The following is a 13631-nucleotide window of genomic DNA, read 5'->3' on the forward strand; positions in this document are numbered from 1 at the left end:
GAACTACCAGTATTTGCTTATGAAAGTCAATGCCTTTTCTGACTTCAACCGTGTGTAAGAGAGAGAGAGAGAGAGAGTGTGCTTTCTTGGATTCCTTCTTCATTCTCTGGTTTTCCTTTTCGTACTTTCCTCTTCTTCTTCAGTCAATTTCGTTTCTTTACTCTTTTGTTCAAACCCTAATCAAAAAGTTTCCATTTTTAGAGTCTCTCTTCTAGGGTTTTCCTTAAAGATCCTCTCTTTCTCTTCGACCCTTTCACCCGAATCATCATCTCATTCTCCAAATGCATTTCTCTCTGTGGAAGCAAATCCACCACTGCGCCACTCTCATCTTAGACAAGAGCAAAAGCAGCCGAAGAAGAAGCCCCGATTCCTCCCTCAACGCCACGAAAGAAGCTGCCTTGCTTCGGAAGCTCTACGAAGACAGGCTCAGGGAAGCTCTAGAGGAAGCCTCCGAGAACGGGTCCCTCCTCAAATCCCAAACCGTCGACCAAGAGAATCAAGTGGGCCGCTCCAGATCCTTAGCTAGACTCCACGCGCAGCGTGACTTCCTACGCGCCGCCGCTTTAGCAGCCGACCATGTATACTCCTCAGAAGACTCCCTCCCCGAGCTTCTCGGTGAGAGTTCCTCGCCATGTACCCGAAGTACCAAGCTTCAGAGAAAATCGATCAGTTGAGATCCGATAAGTACAGTCACTTGTCAGCAGGTTCGAAGGTATGTCTCGACTACTGCGGGTTCGGTCTCTTCTCTGTTGTTCAGACTCTGCACTATTGGGATACTTGTACGTTTAGCCTCTCCGAGGTCACAGCTAATTTGAGTAACCACGCGCTTAACGGTGGAGCTGAGAGTGGAATTGTGGAGCACGATATCAAAACTAGGATCATGGACTATCTGAACATCCCTGAGAACGAGTACGGTCTTGTTTTCACCGTGAGCAGAGACTCAGCTTTTAAACTGCTAGCTGAGTCTTATCCTTTCCAGACGAACAAGCGGCTTCTGACGATGTTTGACCACGAGAGCCAGTCTGTGAACTCTGGATGGCGCAGACGGCGAGGGAGAAAGGCTCAAAGGCTTACAACGCTTGGTTCAAGTGGCCGTCTTTGAAGCTGTGTTCGACTGATTTGAAGAAGAGGCTGTCTTACAAGAAGTGGAAGAAGAAAGATTCCGCTGTTGGGTTGTTTGTGTTTCCTGCGCAGTCGAGAGTTACTGGCGCTAAGTATTCTTACCAGTGGATGGCTTTAGCTCAGCAGAATCATTGGCATGTGTTGCTTGATGCTGGCTCTTTTGGTTGTCTTTTGATTAAAAAGTCAGTGATGGGGAGTCTAGATCACTCCTTAGTATCCGTTGTCTCTCAGCGATTCAGTTGATGGTCTTGATGGATTAGTTGGTTTTGCTGATGATAAGACCAAAGAAGCTCATCGACCTGGAACTCAGATGCCGGCTTTCTCTGGAGGATACACTTCAGCGCAAGTGAGGGATGTGTTTGAAACAGACCTCTTAGAAGATAACATCTCTTCCGATAGAGATGGAACTACAAGCACCACGATTTTCGGAGAAGAGACAGAGAGTGTGTTTCGGTCGGGGAACTGATGAAAAGCCCGGTTTTCAGTAGTGAAGATGAGTCTGCCTGACAACTCGTTTTGGATTGATCTTGGTCAAAGCCCTCTTGGTGGTTCTATCAGCTAACAAGATTGCCTCTCCAGACGTCCTCTCATTCGATGCTGCTGTTATGTCAGTTACAGAGCAGGGGGACAAACATGATGAGTTCTGGTAGTAATCAAGAGATACAAGAAGAAAACTGCAGTCATAGCTTGGCAAATGGCTCATCAGAGATCAAAGAGAGTGCGATTAGAGACAGAAGGAGGGAGAGATGGTGGTGGTAGAAGCAGGCTTTTGGGCGTGGAGGATGAACACGAGAGCAAAGGAAGACGGTTTTCCTTTAACGTGGACCGTATTAGTCATACTATAGTAGAACCCGGTGAAGCCTCTCTAGCTAGTGTTTATGATGAAGAGTACAATAACAACACTAGTGATGACGAAGGTGCGGATGATGAATGGGACAGGAGAGAAAACGAAACCGAGATTGTTTGCAGACATATCGACCACGTGAATATGCTTGGTCTTTAATAGAACCACGACTAGGCTCAGGTTTCTGATTAAACCTGAATCAGGAAGGAACATGAGTCTTGTGCAGATATATGGACCAAAGATCAAATACGAGAGTCCCAGAGATTGTTCAGAGGCTGGGTGAAAGAGAAGGTATATCTTTTGGTATATCGAGTCACATACGCATAGTGGACGATGATAATAAACCGAGAAACCATAGAGCGAGGAGGAGTAAAGAAGATAGTAATACTCTGCACTTGCCTAAAGATGTTGAGAGAAACGGGTTTATAAAGGTTTGAGGTTGTGACAGCTTCTCTTAGCTTCTTGACAGACTTTGAAGATGTTTACAAGCTTTGGGGCTTTCGTAGGCAAGTTCCTAAACCCTGGTTTCAACAGAGAAGGTTCGCTTCCTACTGTAGACGTGAGTTCTTAGTAGAAATGCACAAAGCCACAACTTTTTAGAAGGTGACTCAGAGAGACTGACATAACCGTTATGCGGTGGCTTTCCTGGAGATGAAAAGAAGGTAAAGAACTGTGAATGAATAGATTTGGTATAGCTTGTAATCTGAAAACAGAGCTTTATTTGATCTTAAAGATTCTGCTCTTGTATTGTGTTTTTTTTTTTGTTTGGGTGGAGAACAAGAGTTACAGAAAGATTCAGAAACTTGTAGCATTTCTTCTTCTAAGTACTACAAAACTGATTCAGATCGATATAGACACATGGACATGATGCGTGTTTATACCTTAATATATATGGAGTAAAATAATAGGAAAAAGCGATTAAGGAATATTGTAATTTTAGAGAACATCTAATACATGTAGTAGAACTCAAATGACACTCATTTAAATGTTAACTAAGACAAAAATGTAATGGCATTGAAGCTACAAGGATTATGAATCTTCCAAGAGTTTCATTTTTTCTGTCGCTGCTTCTTGGCTGAAGCAGCACCAGTGACAAGTCTGAGAGCTTGGTTGGAGTTCTTGAGTATTGAAGACGATCTAGGGATAGGGACTCGAGCTTTCCGCTTCTTCAAGAAATCTATCCCAGTTTTCAAGCATTCCGGTGGAGAGAGAGAGAGAGAGAGAGAGAGAGAGAGAGAGAGAGAGAGAGAGAGAGAGAGAGAGAGAGAGAGAGAGAGAGAGAGAGAGAGAGAGAGAGAGAGAGAGAGAGAGAGAGAGAGAGAGAGAGAGAGAGAGAGCTCTAGAGAGAGAGAGAGAGAGAGAGAGAGAGAGAGAGAGATCTCTCTCTCTCTCTCCTCTCTATCTCTCTCTCTCTCTCTCTCTCTATCTCTCTCGCTATCTCTCTCTCTCTCTCTCTCTCTCTCTCTCTCTCTCTCTCTCTCTCTCTCTCTAGTGTGTAAGACACAATAAGAAGAAGATTACCCTGAGCTCTTTTGTTTTTTTCTTTCTCGGGTGTTCTTTGTTGGCCTCTTCTTTTTCTGCCTGTACATGAGATAAAAGCATAATTTAATGAAGATTAAATAATTAAATATAGTAGAAAAAAAACCCTAAAAGTTCTCTACCTCGACTCAGGCGCCGCATCCCTCGTTGCTTCTAGATCTGAGGTCTTCTCCGGCCGGCGTTCCTTGCCGTGTTGTGAGAGGACCTCCTCGAAATTCTATCTAATAATAGTGCTTGTGTAGTCTTTTGAGCTTCGGTGAGGATGGTTAGTGATGAAGTGTTACTCTGACGGTGGTGGCGTTAAGGATATCAAGCGATGGCTTGTTATGGTTCAATTCGCTCTAGGTGAAGTCGGTTTCTGTGTCATGGCGTGTCCTCCCTGCCGTGGATGATGGCAAAGATGACTGTAGATCTGAGGGCTTTTGAATCTGGCTTGATGGGACTGCATTGCTGTTGGTTGGTTAACCTTCGTCTCTGACTTCTCTCTGTTATGGCTTAGTATTTAGCGGTTCATTTTCGTGTGGTCAAGATGAGTGTGTTTGTGGCTGGTTTCTGTGTTGTTGTTCTAGCTCTTCTGGTGGTCTAAGGCTTGGCTGGATTGTCGGTTCTAAACCCTATTTGTTTTCTGGTACGCGGTTGTTATTTTAACCGGTTCTGATGTGGGGTCTTAATTGCTTGGGTTTAGTTTGTCAGTTCTTCAAGTGAGGCATCGGAGGTTGCTGGGCTCTGCCCTCTAGGTCGCAGCATCTCATCCTCGGATTTTAGAGGATCTTAAAGAATTCTCGCAAGGATTGTTAGTGTTTTTTTAAGGAGAAGTTGATTTCTTTGATGTCTTGGAGTTGGTTTGGTTGGGCGACATTGTGTAAAGGAGCATGTTTCTGGTCTTCAGTTTGGGTCCTTCGTCTGTGGACTCCATCTTTGCTTCCCTTTTGAGGCATCTGGTTTCTTTCCTAGTGTCGTCACTGGTTTTTCCTCCTCGTTCTTCCTTTGTGGTTAAGTTCAGATTTCAGTGGTGTAGCAGCAAAGCCAAGAAGTTGTGTGGTCCCTTGGTCTGTAAACTACGGGTTTTCCGGTTTACTTGGTAAGGGACCGAGGAGCCTTTGCTCAATCGCGATCGGTCTTCGAGCAGTTGATTGCCAAACGTCCCTCTTCTTTGGCTGCTCGGGTTGTAGGTGTGTTCCTTTCTTGGCTTCTTTTGACGAAGCAGTGGTAAGTCCGGTTTGTGTTTGGTGGTTCCATGGTGGAACTGTGTTATAAGATTGGCTTTCAACCCCAATAAGTTAGGCTGCATTACTTTCTCAATCAATCCTGTTTCGGTTTCGTTGCTCTTCACCAAACTTGAAGTTTATGGTAGTGCTCCAGTTCGCCTTTGTTATCTTTTCTCTTTTGTTGTTTGTAAGCTTTTGGAGTTTGTGTTATCTCCAAACTTTGTCTCCGGATGGTTTTCATTTACCATTCCGGCTATTGGCTCCGCGTCCCTTGCGACTTTGTGTAAGTTGATGGTTAAAATTAATATTAATCCACCGGATGAAAAAAAAATAGATTTTGGGTGTATTTGTGTTGTGGAGAAAGTAATAGGGTAAAGAAGTGATTATAAGAAAATATCGGGGTTAAAGAGAAATATAGATTTTGTGTGTATTTGTGTTGTGGAGAAACTAATAGGATAAAGAAGTGATTATAAGACAATATTGGGGTTAAAAAGAAAGAAAAAAAAAACAGAATCTCTATAAATGTAGCTTCCGCGAAACCTTAAGCCGCCTTTCATTCAGTCTTTCTCTAATCAGATCTTGGATGATCAGATCTCGGCGTGAAGATAGCGAAGATCCAGATCTCTCTCTCTCTCGGCGTCTGCAAGTAAGTGCTAGATTAGAACAATGAGCGATCGTGATAGATAGATCTCTCTTTGCGATCTATCTTTATCGTACTGTGTTAGATGAACTCGTTATTTTGATCCGATCTCGTACTGATATGTGTTAGATGAACTCGTTATTTTGATCCGATCTCCGGATCTCGATCCATCTTTCTCGGATCTGAAGATGAACTTGTTATTTTGATCCGATCTCGTACTGATATGTGTTAGATGAACTTGTTATTTTGATCCCATCACCATCCCTCTTTCTCGTACTGGTAATTGCATTTCACAGGTATGAATCACATTCATTTTCACGCTTCACCCTACGACTGCTTAAAATTCTGTCCGAGTACAGTAGAAGTCTTCGATAAATTCCTAAAGCCGTTCATCCGGGGTGATCTCAACATGCACAGATCCTTGGTCACTCTTTTTAAAAATTTCTATGAGTCTGGTCCTGAACAGCTGCCTGGCTTGGAAAACTTTGAAGATAGCGAGTACTATCATCCACGCAACTATTGGTTTCTTATCAACAGTACCAGCCTGTAGCCAATCTCCGAGTAAACCAGCCTGGAACTGGAACTGGAACCTACGCCTTCACCGCCCTCAACCAGCCTGACGATCTCTTCTACGACGGCTACAATATCGATGCTTTATACGGCGATGGCCAAGATCGAGTTCCCGCCCAAGATGACATTTACGACGAGCTCTCACCGCTTGAAGCCCGAGTTAGAGTTCCCATTACCCAAGATCGGGCAGGAGAACCAGATCATGCAACACTAGGAGAATCAGATGGAGTTCGTGTAGCAGCAGCAGATGACCCTTTCGGACTGGATCCCCATATCAACAAAACGAGCAACAGAAGGAAGTAGAGCTCTCTCTCTCTCTCTCTCTCTCTCTCTCTCTCTCTCTCTCTCTCTTGCTACCATCTCGGTAGAAGAAGACTAGCTGATAAATAGACTATGCATGTTTTAGCCAAGTGTCTTTACCTTACAACTGCTTGACACGGTTTTGTTTCCATAAATGAACAGGTTTATATAATGAATTTTTTTTTTTTTTTTTTTTGCTAAAATTTGGAAGGTTATATAATGATTTACATACAATTTGTCTTGTGAAATAGATTTTTGATGTCTTTCTATAACGTAGCATAAAGGAATGAATTCAGTAACGTTCGTTTTGTAATTTTACTAAACATTTTAAATTATACACTACAGTTTGAGCAGTACTTAGCAGTTCGAAGTAGCCACTTTTGAAGACATTTCACATGTTATATACGGATATACCAACATGCTTAATTCGTCATTTTTTTAATAATTACTTACATCCTTTAATAAAGCAATTCCGTTTGTCGTGGCATTCTCATCTCGGCTTTTAGTACTTACAGTTCCAAAGATCTGAATTCCTCAAAACTGTTGATTATTCATGAAGTTGCGAAATTTGAAAGCGGTAGTAAAAATAACACCGGAGTCATTATCACGTTATGCTACTATGTATTTAAAGCATAGGGATGATCAAGCACACAGACACAGACGACAAAACACACTAGTCTCTCGTTGTTATTTAATGTGTAGACATGGAAGCTGGCAGGAGATCCAGACAAAGGTTGCACATTCACTGCATAACCACATGAGTTAGCTCTCTATTTATCCACAAGTTCAGGATACATGAATGAGTTGGTTTACCTACCTCCCCACTTCTCAGGGTCTAACCGGAAAGCTTCAAGAGCACGTTTCTGGCACAAGGTTCCCGCCATGTCTATGTACCTTCAAAAAGAAAGTCAAGATTGGTCAAACAAGCATGTCTAGGATCTGAGACTGAGTTTGTGACTCTGATTGCAAAAAAAAAAAGCTATGAACATACTCATTTCCTCCATAGTATCTAGCCCCAGGGTACCCTTCACTGTACTTGTTAGTCATCACAGACCCAACAGCTTGCATCACCGAGACAGATGTGAAATTCTCAGATGGAATGAGTTCAAGCCCCTTCCACTGTCTAGCTTTCTCAAGCTCAATGATGTCAGCAATCTCCTAAGATGATCTGATCTGATAAGAGGACGAATAGGTTTGTCAACTGAAGAAGAAAGTCTCCTAAGAGCTATTGCCATCGCCATTTTTGCTCTGCCTCTCTCTCTCTGGAAACACTGGAAACAAATTTGAATGATGAGAAGAATCAAATGGGCTTATCCTTTGAAGAGAGCATTGTGGCCTCTGCTTTTGGCGGTTCAATTTTTTTTTTTGAATTTTTTTCCCTCTTTTCTTTTTATATTTTCTTATTTTATTTTTGTGGTTTCTTGTCATTATCTCATGCCACAGTCTCTCCACCAACGTTTCCATTCTATATGGTTATAAAAAAAGACAGCATATTAATATATAAATACTCAGGAGAGTATAATAAACACAGGTTTACTTGTATTTCTTCTGTATTATATATGCTTCAATTATATAATTAAAAATGCACAAGAGAATGAGAAAAAAAATATGATTGATGAGAAGAAACATGCTTGGTTTCTTGAGGTTTCTTCTTTGTTTCCAATTCAAGTCCCTTCTTCAACATCGTGGTATCTCCCAACTTGTAGAGCTCCACATTTTTCTTGATGAATCCTTTGTACTTTTCTTGACAATTCAACGCTTTCCTGATGTATGAGGTTCCTCAGCAACCACGAGCCAAAAATCACAAAAATAAGAATTGTATCTTATGTTATTTTTGGAGGATCTATCCCATATATATATAACCTTTTGGCTTAGTTCTTGGATTTCATGAGTCAACATTTGTTCCTGTAAAATCCGGAATAGCAATCAATTATATTGAGTTTCATTGTGTTATAAAGTCCATCTTTGAGCAATACACTCAAAAGTATAAAATACAAGGTAGAGATTAATTATATGTATCTATAGAGAATATATACCTTTTTCATACGAACTCCACGCAAACTTATCTCAAGTTGATTCTCAAGATTGTTTAGCTCGTTGACGCTCAAACCATTTAGTTGTTCCCTTTGTCTGATTCATAGCAAACATGTAATCACAGTGTATACGTAAAAAAACTTCCTTTGTTCATGTATTTCCGTGGATACTGTGATTAAAGACTAATTTTTATAATATAATATATGTTACACAGTGGTGGTGGTTGAAGCTGGCAATACCGATGGTTTTCTTGCAAAGCATGCAACTCTGGCCTTAGGACTGCAGCCAAAGATTACATAACGTTAAACTTCATTTAAAGTGATCGTGGTGTATATATAATTCACTCATATATAAGCTTAACCAGCTAACCGGGCCTCGTAGTCTGGTGGTAAAGGAACCTCGGCTGAGGTGCCCGCCACCCGAGTTCGAGCCCCGGCCACGAGGGGTATTTACATGGGCTGCCTCTCGCCCTCCAGACCACTTCGCGTAACCAGGGACCCTTAAGTGGACGCTTAAAAATCCTGTAATGGCTTGGGCTTCGGCCCGGTGGGCTAGTCGATCACGCAAAGTGGTCGGATACTGGATTATCAAAAAAAAGCTTAACCAGCTCTTGAGTTTTTTCCTTGCCAAACAACATACGTAAATTAAGTAGACGGTAGTTTCTTTTTCAATTAAATGCTTAGATGTGTATAAGCAATAACTTTGAGCAATCTAATCAACAGGAAAAAAAAAGTTAAACCAAGGCTCGGTCACAAATATAATGGAATTAATGTAGCACACTTTTTAAACTAAATCCAAGGAACAATAACATGTGCCACGGCGTATCTGGTAAGCTCCACTATGAACTATGCTAAGTTTCATATATATTTAATGGTTCATGAACTTTATGTCTATGATACTTGAGAAAAAAAAAACGATTTTTTTTGGCTTAAAGAGAAAAAACGATATTGACAGATATCTCGTATAATATAGGTGATCTTGGCTAGATAATCAAGGAAGTTACCAAATATTAATTTCACACCATTTGCAAAAAAAAAAAAAACACACATTTATAGAACTCTTTTTACTTTGTTGAAACTGAAACTCCTCTGTAAATCAATATAATGTAAAAGTTGTATGTTATTCACATGCTCTCCTTCATATATATATATATATTACAACAGTTTACCGACTTTTTTTTTGTCTGGTTAATTATGTTATTACAAATTATGAGAAACGTTACATAGACGATATTACAGCCGACAATTCTACCTGCCTTATGAGGATTCACGCTTGACTGCATCATCCTGAATAGCCCTATGAGATCCATTCCTGACGGTACTCTTTGTGTCATGCTGAAGATCTATTATAAGCATTTTCTCTACTTTTCTGCATAATTCGCATTTTCTTGGAATTGAAACCCAAACCACTTCCTGCAAAAATTGCGTTGTCTGGGGTTCAAACCCCAGACCTGAGTGTAAAAACCTTTAAACCTTGCCCGCTATACCACGGTGCTTCCACAATTTTACCGACTTTAGAGTAGACTTTTAATTACATCATTATCAACTCCTCTAAGTATATCTAAAATACACTTCATCCTTATCCTCCTATACTTCCCCTCAAGTTGGGAATGTGAAAACTTTTCACTCCCAACTTGAACAACAATGTCTCAAATTGCACTGGTCCAAGAGCCTTAGTTAACACATCTGCTACTTGTTCATGAGTTCGAACAAGAACCATTTCGAGTATACCATCTTGTATTGCATCATTGACCTGATGACAGTCTGATTTTACGTGCTTTGTTTTTTCGTGGAACACCGGATCTTTTGCTATGTATATTGCAGAAAACTTTAATAAGGTTTTTTTCTGCAACATTTTGTTCATTATATCCGAAAACACAGGTAGAATATTCTCTAGAATTAGCATTTTCGATAATATCAGATAATTAAGATATTTCACCAAAACTTTAGTTTGTTTCTGTGATCCATATAAGTTCGTAGAAGAATCCATCAGTTTCTTTTAGCAGTTTAATCAAAACAATCATCAGATTCTAAAGGTGTTCTCTGAATTGCATCTTTTTTTTTTTTGGCTGTAAATGATTTTAAGATAACATCACACAACTCTTTACATGTGATACTTCTAAAGCCTTTAGAAAAAGAATCTTCAAGTAAACAATGACTTCACTTGTACCAAGAGATTCACGCTGGCTTTTAACCGAACAACAAGCTCTAGGGAACCAAGATTTTGCATTGCTTAAGACCCAAGACTGTGATAATGGAAGTTGAGAAGCCAGATACAATGCCAGCAATCACAACATATCTCCAGTACTTTGGTCTTCCTTTTCCATTGAACCAGGACTGTACTAACTTGGAGACTGGAGAAAAAAAAATGTCAAAGACAAGACAAGAGATGGTTCTGTCTTCTAAATTCTACTGTGTGTGATTAGTGATGATGAAATGCATAAGACTGAAACTCCACAGTAATTCTACTGTGTGTGATTAGTGATGATGTAGCATTTTGTATATTTGTGTGAGCTTATTGTTGGGAGAGTGATTTATATATATTTCGGGGATTTCTAAAATTTGTTGATTTTAAAATAACTGAAATTCTTTTCATAGACTTTTAACATTTATGTTCTTTATAGCCTACAAGTTGTGATTACCATAAGAGGTAAGCATATATTATAGATGACCTTGACTTGTAGAATCTTATGTTTTGACTTATATCTGCATTCTCTGGTTTCAGGTTTGTCTCTGCTAAAAGTTGGTGGGAGAATGGTATACTCAACCTGCTCAATGAACCCAATTGAAGATGAAGTTGTTGTTGCTGAAGTAATTTATTAGTTTCATTCTTCTTTCTCCATAAACCTGCTTCTTCTGGATGCTGATTGATTAGATTGTCCAGATTCTGAGGAGATGTGGATGCTCTGTTGAGCTTGTAGATGTCTCAGATAACTTTCATGAACTTATCAGAAGACCAGGTCTTAAGAAATGGAAGGTAAACATAATGTCTATGTGGTCTTTGAAGCAAATACAAACAATATAAGTGCTTGTATATGTGTCGATTCAGGTGCATGATAGAGGTGGCTGGTCTTAATTAGGACTGCAGAAACAAGTAAAGCTATCAGAAGAACACGAACACCAGAACCCTATGAACTTCTTGCCCCGCACTATCTGCAGCAGTAACCCCATAGCACTCAAGAGTATATCTTTACATGTGATACTTCTAAGCCTTAGGAAAAAGAATCTTCAAGTAAACAATGACTTCACTTGTACCAAGAGATTCACGCTGGCTCTTAGCCGAACAAGAAGCTCTAGGGAACCAAGATTTTGCATTGCTTAAGACCCAAGACTGTGATAATGGAAGTTGAGAAGCCAGATACAATGCCAGATACACTGTACTAACTTGGAGACTCTGGAGAAAATGTCAAAGAAAAGACAAGAGATGGTTCTGTCTTCTAAATTCTAGTGTGTGTGATGATGAAATGCATAAGACTGAAACTCCACAGCAATACTAAAGATTAGGAACCATATGAACTTACAAGACAGCGTATTGTTTTTAAAAAAGTGAAATAAAAGATAAATTGATTGGCAACGGAAAAAGCCATCTTGATTCTCACAACCGATACAGCTGCTGCAGGCTCTTGTTGTTCGGTCATGATGAACAAAAGATGGTGCAGCTGTGTACAACTAAAGAAATCAGAAGTTTTCCACACAGACTAACCGTATAAGCATAGTTGTCTTCCTTAATACAAACAGAGAACACAAGTAGAGTTGTGAAACTAGAATAAACAAAAGCAAAGAAGGAAAAGGAAAAAAAAAAATCCCCCAGAGGATTTTGTTTGTCAAACAAAGCTCTTACACATATAAAACACACAATTATAGAAAAGCAATACTATCATTGTGTTGGGGTGAGAAAGAGACGCAGCATATGCCTGTGAGTCCATAACGGCTCCAGAACTCTTCAGTATCAGCGACTCCGTGGATCCTGACTCTTCTCGTGCTCTTGGTGTCTGGGTTGAAGAAGAAAACATAGAAGGGGTGGGCACGGTCTGGCAGAGTTGATGGGGAGAAAATGATTTCACCAGCCTTGTTGGTTCCTTGGGAAATCATACGCTCACCCATCCCAAGAGTGAAGGGAAGAGACGAGGGAAGCTGAAATGATTGTCCGGACCACTCATGTTTCGTCACATCCTCCAGTATCCAAAGATTAAAACGGTCGAAAGAAGAAGCACCTCCCAAACAGATTGGTACAACGACAGCTAGCTTCCCTTTGTATTCTATCAATGATGTAAAGCCCTTCCAAACCAGGACATCCTTAGGCGTAGTGATAAAACTTAGTATCCTCTCATTTCTAACATCAAAACACACAAACACAGGAGGAGGAGGAGGAGGAAGCGCTTCGGTTTGATTTGGAACAGAAGCACCATAATAGATGAAACCATTGATGCATAGTCCCACAGTCATACGGCGATAAGGCGGGGAGGTAACTTGGGTACGAGATACAACTCGTCCTCCTCTTCCAAGTGTTATAACCTCGTGCATGCACATGAGACTAGGGTTATGAATAAGATCATACCTAGATGTCAACAGGGTCAACGCTTTGAATTGATCATCAACAGGATCGTATCCCAAGCATGTGCCATTTGCCTTGCAGTGAAAGGTTATGACTTGCCTCGTGCTAGGGTTACATATAATGAACGTTAACCCCTCAGAACAAGCGAGAAAGCCATGGACGGAAGAATACTTGAAGCTGCCGTGACGCAAGGTCACTGAGGGTATTGTCATGTCTAGATTGGCAACCAAAGAAGACGAAGACGAAGACGAAGACGAAGAAGAAGCTTCCTCCTCCTCCTCTCCCGACAAGATGAAGAGACGCTCGGGTTTACCAAATACACTGTTGGTGAAAGCGGCTATAAAACGGGATGGCTTCGCAGCGTAGTAAGAAGCGACGAATCTTTGGCTTCGGATAAGGGAATACCAAATCTTGGACACGCATAGGAACTTCATAAGAGACTTTCCAGGCAATCTAGTCAGTGTCTCCACCTCCATATCGTAAGGGAGGAGGACATGTAGCTTCTTACCTGGGCGGCTCTTTGCAGGCGATCTAGTATACATCTTTTTCTTCAGATCAAGAGGGATCGGTTCCAAGATGCTTCGGCTGCCCTTCTCATGTTCCTTGCGTTTCATCATGGAACGAAAACCCTTAATTCGACTCGATTGATATGTAAAAAGACAAAGAGGAGTTTCCTTTTGAGAATTCAGACAGATCTCAGCCGTTCGTTTTTGAACTTAAACTTTTAACAACTCTGACACAACCTAGTTTAATAGATTTTGTTAAAGACTGACTAACTCTAGGTTCGGTCCCTTTTTCTTTTTTTTTTTAAAAAAAGAAA

General features: G+C 40.6%; 2 protein-coding genes, 1 long non-coding RNA gene and 1 pseudogene across 3 annotated transcripts; 2 read left to right on the forward strand and 2 right to left on the reverse strand.

Moving 5' to 3' along the window:
- The first annotated feature begins 21 nt into the window (after positions 1-21).
- Positions 22-2815, forward strand: LOC125580508 (annotated as a pseudogene).
- Positions 2816-3540: 725 nt separating this feature from the next.
- Positions 3541-6411, forward strand: LOC125580509. The gene is made up of 2 exons (XR_007318218.1): positions 3541-5359; positions 5650-6411. It is a non-coding gene; the product is annotated as an uncharacterized LOC125580509 (long non-coding RNA).
- A 429-nt stretch (positions 6412-6840) lies between these two features.
- LOC125580856 (serine hydroxymethyltransferase 1, mitochondrial-like) lies at positions 6841-7698 on the reverse strand. Its single transcript, XM_048746105.1, has 3 exons — positions 7215-7698; positions 7041-7117; positions 6841-6968 (listed from the first exon to the last, which is right to left on the reverse strand). Exons 1-3 carry the CDS (start codon positions 7289-7291, stop codon positions 6841-6843), a joined length of 282 nt encoding a protein of 93 aa, XP_048602062.1. The 5' UTR covers positions 7292-7698.
- Positions 7699-11727: 4029 nt separating this feature from the next.
- LOC125580511 (F-box protein At1g30790-like) lies at positions 11728-13532 on the reverse strand. The gene has a single exon (XM_048745031.1). It carries the CDS (start codon positions 13426-13428, stop codon positions 12115-12117), a length of 1314 nt encoding a protein of 437 aa, XP_048600988.1. The 5' UTR covers positions 13429-13532; the 3' UTR covers positions 11728-12114.
- Positions 13533-13631: the final 99 nt, after the last annotated feature.

Source organism: Brassica napus, chromosome C1 (assembly GCF_020379485.1).
Source record: "Brassica napus cultivar Da-Ae chromosome C1, Da-Ae, whole genome shotgun sequence".
Lineage (NCBI taxonomy): Eukaryota > Viridiplantae > Streptophyta > Magnoliopsida > Brassicales > Brassicaceae > Brassica > Brassica napus.